The 15,494-nt window shown below is 43.4% G+C and overlaps 1 protein-coding gene across 1 annotated transcript in view; it reads left to right on the top strand.

Moving 5' to 3' along the window:
• The window catches only part of LOC106563046 (junction-mediating and -regulatory protein), a 36,948-nt gene that overhangs the window by 12,197 nt on the left and 9,257 nt on the right, over positions 1 to 15,494 (top strand). The window contains exons 2-4 of the mRNA XM_014128263.3: positions 3,755 to 3,928; positions 14,521 to 14,671; positions 14,993 to 15,162. Of these exons, the coding sequence (XP_013983738.1) occupies positions 3,755 to 3,928; positions 14,521 to 14,671; positions 14,993 to 15,162 (495 nt within the window). The remainder of the gene's footprint in view (positions 1 to 3,754; positions 3,929 to 14,520; positions 14,672 to 14,992; positions 15,163 to 15,494) is intronic.

Raw genomic sequence — 15,494 nt, 5'->3', positions numbered from 1 at the left:
CTCCCTCCCTCTCAGCCAGCCCACTCTTACAGTAGCTAAGGGGTTTCTTTGGAGCTCTCAGCAGCTGCAGGGGTAGACAGTCAGCTAGTGCAGGGCTGGCCTGTCTGTGGTTACCATGGAGATGCCTGGCCAAGGTAAACAGTAGGAGCAGTGTTGGAGCTGAATCGAACAGTGTCTGTCTCTAGCCTCTGGTCCCTAGAGTGGACTTGTGTCTCTCTGTGTGTGCGTGTGGCTATGTAAAGCCTGGCTAGGGTTAACAAATAAGAGCCCCTATTCATCTGATCTACAGCTCCTCCACTGTTTTCAGTCCACACCAGACAGAGCAGATGAGTACTGCTAAGGCTATTCACTGCTTAGATGGGCTGGTTATACATTTACGCATTCAATGTTATCCCAGGGAGAACTTGGAGAGAGTTGTACTGTATGAATTGAAGCGAGTAGTTCCTAGGCTAATACATGATTCATTTGGTGGTTGTGAGGTGTGGACAATGGTTGCTTTGATAGTGTTATCAGGGAAACAATGCTATAGTTGTGTGGACTCCTGGATATACAGTATGTTCTGTATCAGCTGCAGTTGCTGGTTTGTTCTTTCTAGTTGATATCAAATGGATTTTTATCATATGGCTGTGCACACACCTACACACTAGGGGTGTAATGGTACACGTGTTCTTACTGAACCGTTCAGTACGGGGACCTCGGTTCGGTCTGCACTGAACCTGAATAAAATATCTGACCGTTAAAAACGCTAGGCCAATAGGCTATGCCTACGCTACATTGTATGACTCGAGTAAAGCTGAGCAAACTTTTTTTATTTTCTTCTTCAGGCTATGCTCACGTTGTCAACAAAATTCTAATCTTAATGGGCTCATTTCAAACTGTCCTTTTGTGAGGCGCAGCCGGGAACTAGTTCTGTACGATGGCGAGTGGTGGGGTTGTAAACCAGGAGGATTCTCCACCATTGTTTTAATCTCCGGTTTGGGACCATTTAGGCTTCCCTGTAGATTACAACGACAATGGACAGAGAGAGTATGTCTCCACTGCTCAACAAGAATAGCCTATGCAGCTGCCAACACCTCAAACACGTTGACATATTTTGACGACATCACACCAGTATTCTTACTACCGGAGCAAGACGGAAATGCAAAAAAACAACAACACAACACCGTCTCCCATCTGCATTCAAGCAGCCCCTAGCTGCTGATTCTGACCGGGCCAAACAAATTACAAGAGCGATACGTATGTTTATAGGTGTGGAAATACTCCCATTCTCGATGGTTGAGCAGAATAGGGGGTTTTAGCACCACGTTATGACCTCTCGCACCCATTTCAGTAAACAGTTAGTACCCGCTCTATAGACGGTGAACAAAAAATATAAATGCAACATGCAACAATTTCAAAGATCTTACTGAGTTAGTTCTAATAAGGAAATCAGTCAATTGAAGTAAATTCATTAGCCATAATCTATGGATTTCACATGACTGGGAATACAGATATGCATCGGTTTGTCACAGATGCCTTAAAAAAAAGGTAGGGAAATGGATCAGAAAACCAGTCCAGTATCTGGTGTGATCACCATTTGCCTCATGCAGCGCGACACATCTCCTTCGCATAGAGTTGATCAGGCTGTTGATTGTGGCCTGTGGAATGTTGTCCCACTCCTCTTCAATGGCTGTGCGAAGTTGCTAGATATTGGCGGGAACTGGAACACACTGTGGTACACGTCGATCCAGAGCATCCCAAACATACTCAATGGGAGACTATGTAGGCCATGGAAGAACTGGGACATTTTCAGCTTCCAGGAAATGTGTATAAATCCTTGCGACATTTCAGCATTATCATGCTGAAACATGAGGTGATGGCGCTGGATGAATGGCACGACAATGGACCTGAGGATCTCGTCACGGTATCTCTGCGCATTGAAATCGCCATAGATAAAATGAAATTGTGTTCATTGTCCGTAGCTTATGCCTGCCCATAACATAACCTCACCGCCACCATGGGGCACTGTTTACAACATTGACATCAGAAAACCTCTCGTCTACACGACGCCATCCACTCTGTCTGCCATCTGCCCGGTACAGTTGAAACTCTGATTAATCTGTGAAGAGCACACTTCTTTAGCGTGCCGGTGGGCATTTGCTCACTGAGGTCAGTTACGACGCAGAACTGCAGTCAGGTCAAGACCCTGGACGACGAGCACACAGATGAATTTCCCTGAGACAGTTTCTGTAGAAATTCTTCAGTTGTGCAAACCCACAGTTTCATCAGCTGTCTGGGTGGCTTGTCTCAGACGATCCCGCAGGTGAAGAAGCTGGATGTGGAGGGCCTGGGCTGGCATGGTTATTACACGTGGTTTGCGGTTGTGAGGCTGGTTGATCATACTGCCAAATTCTGTAAAACAACGTTGGAGGTGGCTTATGGTAGAGAAATTAACTTTCAATTCTCTGACAACATCTCTGGTGGATATTCCTGCAGTCAGCATGTCAATTGCACGCTCCCTGAACTTGAGACATCTGTGGCATTATGTTCTGTGACAAAACTGCACATTTTAGAGTGGCCTTTTATTGTCCCCCCGCACAAGGTGCACCTGTGTAATTAATGATCATGCTGTTTAATCAGATTCTTGATATGCCACATCTGTCAGGTGGATGGATTATCTTGGCAAAGGAGAAATGCTCACTAACAGGAATGTAAACAAATGTGTGCAGAACATTTGAGAGAAATCTGATTTTTGTGCGTATGAAACATTTCTAGTAACTTTTATTTCAGCTCATGAAACATGGGACCAACACTTTACATGTTGAGTTTATATTTTAGTTCAGTATATTTTGAAGCGCTACAGACACACCCCTTTATTAGAGACACAGAAGTGCACATATTTTCCTCATTATAGCATAGGCCTACAAATGTCTGAGCCCTGTTTACATTTCACACGCATTTTCCACTTTATTTTTGTGTTGTTGTTAATGAGTAATCATGTGTTTTCATTTAAGAAAATCCAAAGTGTTAATGCTGATGGTGCTCTCACCAGGCATTATATGACTAATGATCATCTATGGAGTCAGGAATACCAACACTTAGGATTTTCTTAAATAAGCCAAAATTAACTACAGTAACGGTTGGCGTTTCATTTTCCCGCTATGACGAAACCTAACCGTGACCCTAAAACCACAATACATACCGAAATACTCACACACACACACACACACACACACACACACACACACACACACACACACACACACACACACACACACACACACACACACACACACACACACACACATAATCATGCTTATGCACTGACTGCACAAATACTCAATCCTTCTCATTGTACCTGTACTGTAACATTTGGTAAATACGTATTGTAATTTTTTTCTCCAGCTGTTGAAAGAGCTCTTTGTTGAGGGAGCCATTATGAAATGGTCTGGAGTCTGGACTGAGACTGGGGCCACCACACACACACACTCTGATCCAGTCACTCCTGTGAATCAGCGCTGCTACTAGTCTCAACAATATTAGCTATTCCTGAACGTTATTAGCACCTCTCCTATAGCACCTTATTCAGAGGCACAGAAGAAACACAAGTTCTTCAAAACATGTTCCCCATTTTACTATTTTCTTTCTTTGGTACAGGCCTAGCCGTCTAGGCCTACCAAATCCTCCTAACCCTGTCTTGATGCTGTACATTTTTACAATTATTTTTGTTGCTTTGATGTTTTTCTGAATTGCTAAATTATCGTGTTTTCTGTAGCTGCTGGAGAGGCACCGGGCCATGGAGAGTATGGTGGAGCTGCTGCAGGTCTATCCAGAGGAGGACGAGGCCTACGGAGAGTTACTGGAGGCTACAACACAACTCTACCACTACCTACTGCAGCCCTTCAGGGACATGAGAGAACTGGCCATGCTGCGCAAACAGCAGATCAAGGTAACAAATCCAATCCAATTGTATTTGTTACATGCGCCGAATACAACAGGTGTAGATCTTACCGTGAAATGCTTACTTACAAGCCCTTAACTAACAATGCAGTTCAAGAAATAGAGTTGATAAAATATTGACTAAATAAACTAAATAAAAACAAATCTAATCAATGAAAAAGGAACAGAATAAATGTACATAACAATAAGGAGGCTGTATACAGGTCAATGTGCGTGGGTACAGGTTAGTTCAGGTCATTTGTAAAGGGACTATGCATAGATAGTAAACAGCGAGTAGCAGCAGTATAAAAACAAAGGGGGGGGGGGGGGGGGCTCAATGTAAATAGTCTGGGTGGCCATTTGATTAGTTGTTCAGCAGTTTTATAGCTTGGGGGTAGAAGCACTGTATACACACACACACACACTGTACACACACACACACACACACACACACACACACACACACACACACACACACACACACACACGCACTGTACACACACACGCACTCTATATACACACACACACACAGACACATTAGCTGTCTCTGACTGGCAGTCTGGGCTAAGGTCAAGGTTAGCGTAGCAGTAGGCCTAAAACCCTTTGACAGACAGCAGCATACACTCTAATACCCAGTATTTCTTAAGTCCTATCTAATGACATTAGGGTTAGCTCCAGGTGGGTAACTGGACTAGACGGCAGAGATAGCGGGAGTGCAATGAATGTGGAAGTGCAATAAATGACAGGTGAGTTTTACGTTGTTCCTTCTCTAATGGCTATGCTGATTCCAGAGCTGTGGTGAAGGCTAACCTCTTCCCACAATATGATGGGCAGTTGTGTGTGTGTGTGTGTGTGTGTGTGTGTGTGTGTGTGTGTGTGTGTGTGTGTGTGTGTGTGTATGGGGGTTGGGGGGGTAGAGGATCAGATCAGCTAGAGAGGCTTTCCCCTCTTCAGTCCGCCTGCCTCTCTGCCCAGAGCAGCTTAACCTACAGTATTAGCACAGCAGTTTGTACTCAGCCTCTAAACCAGACCAGCCTGGAATACTGCAGTCTCAGCAGACACCTCTCCTCTCACTCTCCCCTCTCTCCTTCCCTTCTCGTTCACTCTTTCTGAGGGTGTTGCGTTAGTGAGGGTTGTGTGTTATTTCAGTCATCTCTTGTGAGGTTCCAGTCTGTAGCTCGTTGTCATGGCGTTGGGGGTGATTTCCCACTATTTGCCTTTTCTCCACACCACATTCCTCACCCAGCATGGCTGTCTGTGGTGCTGCGCTGGACACACACACACACACACACACACACACACACACACAATGCAGCATTATGAGCTTTGGATAGGTCCTGGTTCCCGGTAGGTTCCCGGTAGGTACAGATGTAGGATCAGCTTACCTTTCGAAATCCTAACACAAACCATTAGGGGGGAAACGATGAACTGATATTGAATCGGCATCTAGGGCGAATCAATCCTACTCTCATCATCGCTCGCGGTGTCTGGGCTCACTTATTAAGCCTTCCAACACTGTGAAACAGGAAGGAGAGATCTTGTCTCTGGGCTCGTTTGATAATCCTGCCAGTATAGTCAAAGCTGTTCCACAGATCTGCTCTCCTCTAGTATGCCTGCCAGATGTCCAGAACCTGGTGCAATGATATGGCTCAGTAATCCTGCCTGCCTACTGGGTTGCAGCAGACTCTGAACACCGGAGACAGCGCTTAGTGGGCTTGCTGGTAGTCTTTTGTTAATTAAACCACCTACAATATGAATTCAAATATTTTTGTTTGCTCATGTTGTTTGTAGGAGGAGTTAGAGTACTGTACATTTTATCCACCATATAAATCCAGATTTTTTCCCCCATCTTATTTAATAGTGATGGGGGGGAAAAATTGTTTGTTACATATCGCAATATTATTATGAAATGTTTTTGCTAGGTAGTGTTAGCTAATGCTAGTCGACAGAACTCCAGTATTTTTCATCCTCTAGCTTGTTCTCCATCTTTTTAAATAGTGAGCCATGTATTCAGCACTTCTATTGCCATTGCTGATCAAAACTCATTTTATCATGCTCTCTCTTGTCTCTCTGCAGCAGACATAGAGGGAACAATATGTTTGAAACATGAAATCGCAATATTGAATCGCGATACATAGAATCGTAAAAATCACATGTCGTATCGGCACCTAAGTATCGCGATATCGTGTCATGAAGCCCCTGGCAATTCCCAGTCCTATTACTTCATGTCTACGGTTTCCACACACTAGTTCTTATTTGTGACGACAACAGCAAAATGTTCCCTAAGCTTTGCTATGTTGTGAGCTAAGTAGATCCGTCTAGGATAGTTGGTCAGTAGGTCTATTTGATGCTATGACAGTGATTCAGCCCAACCACCTGTTGCCCTGAGGGGAAACCAACGGCTGGAAACAAAGCTGTATGCAAATGAACCCAAATATCAGACGGGCCAGTCAGTTGGTCTGTCGTTTGGATGTTGGTTGTTGCATGGTTTCTCAAACGGACGAGTCAGTTGAACAGCCCTACATTATACAGCTGGGAGGAGGAGTGTGTCACTGAGAGGAAGGAAGAGCGAGAAAAGGGTGAGGGAGAGGTGAAAGTGGAAGGATAGGGTATTTGCATGTGCTCTGCATTGTCCTTGATGTTCAAGTGGGTAAATGTTGCGAGTAAGGTGAGGCGAGAATTGTCACGTGGACAGATCCGAGGGTAGGCTAGGTAGTCTACCTGATAAAGTTATAGCTTCCTCTTACCTCCTGGGAGTGTAAACACACACACATCCACATACTGCACTGATGCCAATTGTCCTAGGACCTAGTGGAAGGTGTAAATGAATCCTGTCACCTCTTCAGAAGGGAGGAGCTGACAATGGGTTAAGCTATACAGTGCATTCGGAAGGTATTCAGACCTCTTCACTTTTTCCACATTTTGTTACGTTACAGCCTTATTCTAAAACGGATGAAATAAAACGGAATACTTTCCGAATGCACAGTTATTTAGCTGGTTGTACGAGTAGACGGGAGATGTACTCTTATGATGAGAAGTTGGGAACAGTATCCATTTCACATGGTTCTTTTCTTCCTGGAACCTTCTGAACTAGGGGTGGGAACCCTGTGGGCTTGGGCGGAATGCCATATGCCGGGGTATTTGGAAATAGCCACGGATGTTTTTTTTATACCGTTGAAACTATTTCTTTTTCAGTACATTTTTCAGTACATTTTTAGACTTGTAACTGCTTTTTAAGTAAATACCTGCAGTCAACTTGTCCAATTTGTTAGGAGATGAAGCAAATTGCGTTCTTCATTTCACTTGTCACATTATTTTACATTATGAAGCTTACCGTAGTTCCCCAGAACAGTTGAGCCAGTCACGTGTTTGTTTGTAAATAGCACAACGGGGGAAAGCTGAAGCGGGTGAGTTCAACTGTGTATTGACGGGTTGCGTTTTATGTGTGTTTTTTTGCATCAATAGAGTCATCAGGGTCATACAACTATAGTTTTCCTTCACAGGAAATACATTAGTGCAACACATTCGTCACAAAATAGCTACATTTTCATCAGATGACAACAGAAGCGCGAAACTTTTTGGCTGGCAGCCACACAAGTAAATGAGTTTACAATGAAAACAAAGGAATTTTTTACTCCTAATGTTTTGCAAAAAATGATTCTGCCCGTTCATGAATTCTCATCTGAGTGAAGTGCAACTGAACCCATCAAAAATGTCAATAAGATGCTTTTAGATCTGCGTTTACAAAACCCAGCAAGATAAAAAAAGAAAAATCTGCGTGAAAAACGCAGAATTCTGCATTAACGCAACCCCAAAGTTTAACTTGCTAAGTGGCTGAATTAATAAGGAGACGGGGCATCATATAATGTTAGCTTTCTGCGATGTTTGAGAAATCTGTACAGCTGACACTGCCGTCTTGATGTCCTTTTTCACCTCGCTTTTCTCGGCCCATCTGCTCCTCCCCCTCTCTTCTCCGAGCAGAGCAGACAGGCCCCTTTCCCTAGCGACTCCAGGCTCCACACAGACACAGCGTGTACACATGCTTCTCCAGAACCAGTACTGTTCTTCCTTCAGACTAGCATGCGTCAAAACTTTGTTCATTTGCACAATGTCTCTCGTTCACATTCGCTTGTAAATGTCCAAACTCACACAATATTACGTTCGGTAGCCCCTACCTATATATGTACAGCTTTATGAGCTGGATTGCCTGTCTTTGCAATTGATTTATTTTGATTTGTGCTCGTTAGCATATTTAGCTAGCAGCCTCCATGGAAATTTGCTATTATTTGTGCTCATTTTGTTAGCTTTCTGGTAGATGCCCAATGGGCTTTTTTGTGTGTTTATTTGGCTCCCTCTTGTATACTAAACCGGTAATACCGTAAATTCCGGGATGAGCGAAGGACAGTCTGACGATATGAAAATCTGGATAGAACCCAACCCGAGAACCCTGCAGTCCATGCAGGCTTTTGTTCAAGCTCAGCACTAACTCACCTAATTCAAGTCATCAACTAAACATGGTCTTCAATTTCGACAACATTTACTTTCATCAGATATGTTAGAGCTGGGCTGGAACAAAAGCATGCACACACTGCGTCCCACAAGCACTGGAGTTGCCCACCCCTGGGCTGAACCCTGTCAACATGCCAAAAGGAACAGGCGAAAGAGGAAACAGATGAATAGATGAATGAAGGGATGAAGTGGATGAGTGTCCGGGACAAAGGAGAGCAGGTATAGGATGAATGATGCATTGTGGGTCAGCCCTATCTTGTGTCGGAGTGATGCAGCATGGGCATTCTGTTACAGCCAGGGTCAAAGGGCATACATTAATAAGTAATGTTGCTTCTGTAACCTACGAAACGGTGGCTAAGTACCATAGGTAGTTAGTAGGTAGAACCTAAAAGGCGTGTATGATAAAAAGTGTGTGTGTGTGTGTTTGTGCGTGTTTGCGCGTGTGGTGATGTTCCCCACTCCCGTAGGTGATAGAAGGCTGTTTTAGGCGTCTGTGATAAGGACTGTGACACTGGTCTATCTCTGTAGTTATTTCAGCCTGTGGCCCTCTGGCCCTGGGAACAGACCTGGCTGTTGTTCCTGCCTCACTCACTCTGACACCAGCTGTCTGGAGCTGCAGATTACAGAGCGGGCTGTAGAGGAGGTGTGGAAAGATGGACAGAAGGATGGAGGTGTACTGTAGTACTGTTACTGTATGCGGAGAGAGGCAGCGTCAGTGTGTGTATAATTTAGTGGTGTAGGGTTAGGTCATGGCTGTATAGGGTGTCGCATCTGAGATGAGACAATGACACAGCACAGCAACCAGGAAGTGACAGGGGGGGGGGGCTTACTGGACCAGGTGGTAGACTGGCCAGAGGAAAACACTAAAGCTCTCTGGCATCATCACATTCACTATTCTTATCTCATTGTTCAATTCTCAGCAACATTCTATTCCAATACTGTATTCTATTCATACTTATTTCTGACATATAGCCTTTTCACTACATGAACAACAAACAAGAACCAAATTCCTCATTGAGAGGGGGCAGCACTGAGCAAGCCTGCAACGTCACTTACTGGAGTAGTTCAAACTGAGCATGTTATGTCTCCATGAGAGGCCATCTTAACCGACTTCATTTGGCTTCAATGCGCTATTGAGCCATTACAGAGGAATGGTGTGATGTGATTGATGGCTTTGTCCATTCATATATACAGTCATTGGTGTCACTCTGATCTTAAAATCATGTCTCGACAGAAATGTGTATACTGTATATAATGGTTTTGCAGTGGCGGCAACAATTTAGTGCCGCATATACGGGAAACACTGAGTCAACCACAGTATCAGGGAAACGGAGAACAATGGCATACTAGAAATGGCATATTTTACATTTTGTCAACAGCCCCTGTCAAAGACATTCCCACTGTGAAGTGATACTAGTAGTTAAAAAAAAAAAAATCTATATATATCTACCAATTTTTTGTTGTTGTACTTTTACCCAATTTCATGATATCCAATTGATAGTTAGTCTTGTCCCATCGCTGCAACTCCTGTACGGACTCGGGAGAGGCGATGGTCGAGACCATGCGTCCTCCGAAACACGACCCCGCCAAGCCCCACTGCTTCTTGACACACTTCTCGCTTAACCCGGAAGCAAGGCGCACCGTACAGCTGGCGACCGAAGTCAGCGTGCATGCGCCCGGGCTGCCACAAGGAGTCCCTAGAGCGCGATGGGACAAGGACATCCAAGCCGGCCAAACCCTCCCCTAACCCGGGCGACGCTGGGCCAATTGTGTGCCGCCTCATAGGTCTCCTGGGCGCGGCCCGCTGCGCCACTCGGGAGAGACTAGTAATGTTTACAATATGTCTTTATTCCACTTCGATATGATGGACATCCTCATTGTTAGGGTGTTTCATAGTTCCATAGAGCAGGATGTGTGACTTGTCTGCTGGGTAGGAGCTGTGCTAGGTCCAGATGTTACAATCATTCTAAATGTTATAGTTTGTGTGGCGGGCCAATATGCCCTCTCTATTGGAGAATGGAAACCTCAGCACTAAGGTCATGTCTAACTTTGTGTGACTGACTGAGTTATGTATTTCCCCTTATCTATCCTTCTCTACCTCTAACACACACACACACTCTCTCTCTCTCGCTCTCTCTCTCTCTCTCTCCTGCTCCCTCCTCTCTCTGTTCTCTCTCCTTCCTCTACCTCTATCTATCTAACTCTCCCTCCCTCCCTCCCTCCCTCCCTCCCTCCCTCCCTCCCTCCCTCCCTCCCTCCCTCCCTCCCTCCCTCCCTCCCTCCCTCCCTCCCTCCCTCCCTCCCTCCCTCCCTCCCTCCCTCCCTCCCTCCCTCCCTCCCTCCCTCCCACAGACACTCAACATACAGTTTGTTGGCTGATGTAAACTGCTCAGGTTCAGTGAGGCGTGCTGTTGATCACTCTGTGTGTGTGCATGTGTGCGTGCGTGCGAGCGCCAATACAGACACATCTGTTTTGCATTGAGATATTAGGCTAACGTGAGTGTAGTGTATGTATGTGGTGGGGGGGGGGGTGTTCTTAGGAAGTAAGCTACTCTCACTGTACAATCTGTTCCAGCTGCTGCTGTCTAGTCTAAACACACCTAGAACAATGATCAGCTGTCTTACTAACTCACCCAGGGCTTATCCAGGGCTGGTTAGCTAGCTACAAAGACTGTGTAATAGACCCAAGTCATTTCCAAGTATAGGACTAAGTCTGAGAAGTGAGAGACACTGGAGCACTCGATTGCCATTGCCTCAGTAGGTTGGGTTAAATTAGGTCTTCTTATCCATAGAGAATGTCCCACAGCTATGAAAAGAAAACAGACACTGGGTTAGTAGTACAGTAAACACATCCAGGCATGTAGCGCTATGTCCCTGACTTGCACCACAGCACCACCTGGTGGTAAACACTGGTACTACATGATGCCAGGTGATTTGAGGTGCCCATAAGAGTCTAAGCCCTGTCGGGAGAGGGGGGTTCTATTAATTTACCTCTTAAGGATCTAACCCTTTTTTCAATTTTCGCCTAAAATGACGTACCCAAATCTAACTGCCTGTAGCTCAGGACCTGAAGCAAGGATATGGATATTCTTGATACCATTTGAAAGGAAACATTTCCACAAATTTAAACATTTTAAAAGATTAAGATACAAAAGCGTTAATTAGAAGCAACAATGCGATTTAACCACAATTGTATTATGAAAATGTATATAAATCAGAATTAAACAGTGGGACGGGAACTATAGCCTACTTAGACTCTAACTCTGCAGCAGCATTAAAAACAGATATCACCCAAAAATAAATATGAATTACTGTTAAAATATTTGCACGGAGAAAAGCACCAGGAAGGGATGGTTTTCCCGTAGAATTCTATTCAACATTTTGGACAAAGTAGCCCCCTATTTACACAAATGACAACACACGTCACGTAATTCAGTACTTCCTAGTTCCCTGCATCAAACAGTTATATTCAAATCTGGAGAGTCCCCTGCTGATTAAAGACCCATAAGTTTAATCAATTGTTACAATAAAATTATAAATCTTATAAGCAATAGAATGGCAAAAGTCTTAAAAGACTTGATGCATATCAATCAAATGGGGATTATTAAAAATAGACACTTACAAGAACATGTTTCAGTTGCCCGAAAATGCTTTTGATTGTCTGGAATTGCCTTTTCTATTCAACTTTCCAGCTGAAACAATACATTTGTAATGAACACGAGGGGAGACAGAGAGCTGGTTTCTAGCGCAGGGAGCATCAGGTATTTATTGTAAAGGACCACAGGAGGAGGCAGGTAGCTGGGTCCAGGGGCAGGCAGAAGGTCATACACAGGGGATCCAAAAGGGCAACAGTACAGGCAGGGAAAAGGCTAGTAATGTAGTCTGGGAGGACAGGCAATAGGTAGATAACAGGAAATCCAATAGGGTAAAGGTGTCATGAGGCAGGCAAAAACTATCATACACGGGAGAAGTAAATCACGGGAAAAACAGAGCTACGAAAGAAGTGTGTCACAAAACAAACAATATCTCACAATGAGGTGCAAAGAACTGAACGAAATAGTGTGTGATAATGACATACAGGTGTGTGAACAGGTGATCAGAATTCAGGTGATTGGGATCTGGAGAGTGAGCTTTGTTCAGGGGATCTATGTGTTTGAGAGTGTGAGTTGGAAGCAGACGTTACAACATTCAATACAAATATTGTATAGATGTCCTAAAGCAAAAATGTACATGAATAATACACTGAACAAAAATATAAATGCAACAGGCAACATTTTTTAAGATTTTGTTGAGTTACAGTTCATAAAAGGAAATCAATCAATTGAAATACATTTATTAGGCCCTAATCTATGGATTGCACATGACTGGGAATACAGTTATACATCTGTTAGTCACAACAACAACAAAAAAGCTAGGGCCTTGGATCAGAAAACCAGTCAGTATCTGGTGTGACACATCTCCTTCGCATAGAGTTGATCAGGCTGTTGATTCACCTGGAAGGTTATAAAATGAACATGGAAAAATACAAAATAATGTCAATCGGGAAAAATAATATCTCCCTATTTGCAGCATTCCTTTAAGTGGACTATAAAACATTACTTTATTCCATTACTCAACACTATGAAAGCAGATCTAATTAAATGGAATAATCTTTCCGTAAATCTTACAGGTAGAATAAACCTCTTTAAGAATGGCATGGCTGCCAAAGTGTTTCTATTTATTTTCAGTAATACCAATTACCCCACCGAAGACATTCTTTAAAAAAGTATACTCAGTTATAACAGACTTTATATGGGCAAATACAATTCATAGAATGAAAAGGAAAGTTTTACTTCTTCCTAATTCTGAGGGTGGTTTTAACCTTCCAGACTTGGAATTGTATCAACTCGCTACCCAGGGCTTTTACTTGTGACATATAGTTAAATACACTAATAAGGGAACAATGGGTACATATTGAAAGGATAAAGCTAAGAACATGAACAACTTCATAGTTAAGAACACTATAACAATATGGAAGAAAATGAAACGTATTCCATAGTAACACAACCTTATGGAACAATCGTTGGATAGCTCTTCAGAATTCATCGATAAGTTGGCCCACATGGAAAACTAAAGGCATAGAAACCATAAATGACTTGGGAACAGGAAATACATTTATTTCCATTACAGCTTTAAAGCAATATGAATAGATATTTTCTAATACATCCATCTTGGAAGTTTTATATCAACAAATGTTGATTTAAAATCTTTTGTACATCAGAGCAACCTTGAGGGAATCTTATTTGAGTCTGAAAATTATGTTCATATGACAGGGAAGATTAGGCAAAACCTTGCAGAGAGCATATCCAACTGACAATCTCTTTAGAAAAAAATATAAACTACTGGAACCAAGACTTAAAAATAACTGATGTTGGCACAAGATGGAGGGAAAGTTGGAACATAACTAACAAAATTACAGTTAATGAAAATGTACGCTTAATCCAGTATAAATGAATGTATCGAATGTATTATACAAGAGACAAAATTCCCAAATTCTACAGCACCACTGCAGTCATGTCTGAAGTGTAAAACGACTAATGAGTAAATAATTCATGCCTTCTGGGAATGTTACAAAATTCCAAAGTTATGGGCGGAGTTGGAAAGATGGGTGTCAGAGTTATTGCAATGTAAATGTACTTTTAATTCGTCAGTGTGTATATTTCAAGACATGACATATGAGGGTGCAGTGAGCTACCCGATGGGTTGGACAGTACTCTTCTCATCGATTACCTTTTAAAAACACTTGTACTCAAAAAATCTGCCAATCCTCTGTCGTTCATGCAACGGAAAGGTCAAATGCTTTATTATCTAAAGATTGAAAGAGCGTGGCGACGGAGAGAAGCTAAATTGTGCAGTTTGAGGCATGTGGCAAAAACGGATAAGGCTACTGAATATGGGGGCTAGTGGGTCTAGTCAGGTGTGATGTTTGTATGATGTATTTGTTTGTATGTGTATGTTTATTGTTTATATAAAATCAAATCTTATACAAACAAAAAATAATGGAGTTGATTTGACTGTTGTGTGACCCCTGTTGACCTGTGACCCCTGGGTCAGATCTCCCTGGAGACGGAGCGTCTGGGGCCTCGTCGTGTGGAGGGGCTGAGGAGGGAGGATGAGGAGTGGACAAAGAAGGCTCACGCTGCCGTCCTCTCCATACAGGACCTCACCGTCAAGTTCTTCGAGACCACCGCCAGGGCTCAGAAAGGTAAGTACACACACACACACACACACACACACACACACACACACACACACACACACACACACACAAACTCTGTAGAGGCAAACTCCAGAGCCATGCATCTTCCACAGAGCAGAGCAGCCCATAGACAGACTATTATACCGACACTCCCTCCGAGCCAGACCCTAATCTCCATGCTTTAAACTGCTTTGTCTAAACTCTTCCCCCAATCCCCAAAATCACCTTAACCCAACTATCGACTGGCTCACACTCTGGTTAAAACCTCAAAAATATTTTGTCTACCTTTGGTCCTTTGTATTTAAAAAAAATCTGTGTGTGTTCCAGCGGTTTACGAGCGGATGCGTGTGGACCAGAGGAAGTTTGGCAAGGCGGCGTGGGCTGCAGCCGTGGACCGCATGGAGCGTCTGCAGTACGCCGTGTCCAAGGAAACACTGCAGCTGATGAGGGCCAAGGAGATCTGCCTGGAGCAGAGGAAATATGGCCTGAAACAGGAGGTACTACTACTATACTGCTACTGTTATAAAAGTAATAAAGGAGATCTGACTGGAGCAGAGGAAACAGCCTGAAACAGGAGGTACTACTACTGCTACAGTACTACTACTATACTACTACTGTTATAAAAGTAATAAAGGAGATCTGACTGGAGCAGAGGAAACAGCCTGAAACAGGAGGTACTACTACTACTGCTACAGTACTACTACTATACTACTACTGTTATAAAAGTAATAAAGGAGATCTGCCTGGAGCAGAGGAAACAGCCTGAAACAGGAGGTACTACTACTACTGCTATAGTACTACTACTATACTACTACTGTTATAAAAGTAA

Source organism: Salmo salar, chromosome 11, assembly GCF_965601325.2.
Source record: "Salmo salar chromosome 11, fSalSal1, whole genome shotgun sequence".
Classification (NCBI taxonomy): domain Eukaryota; kingdom Metazoa; phylum Chordata; class Actinopteri; order Salmoniformes; family Salmonidae; genus Salmo; species Salmo salar.
The sequence above is the reverse complement of the archived record's forward strand: the minus strand, read 5'-3'. Positions and strand labels throughout refer to the sequence as shown.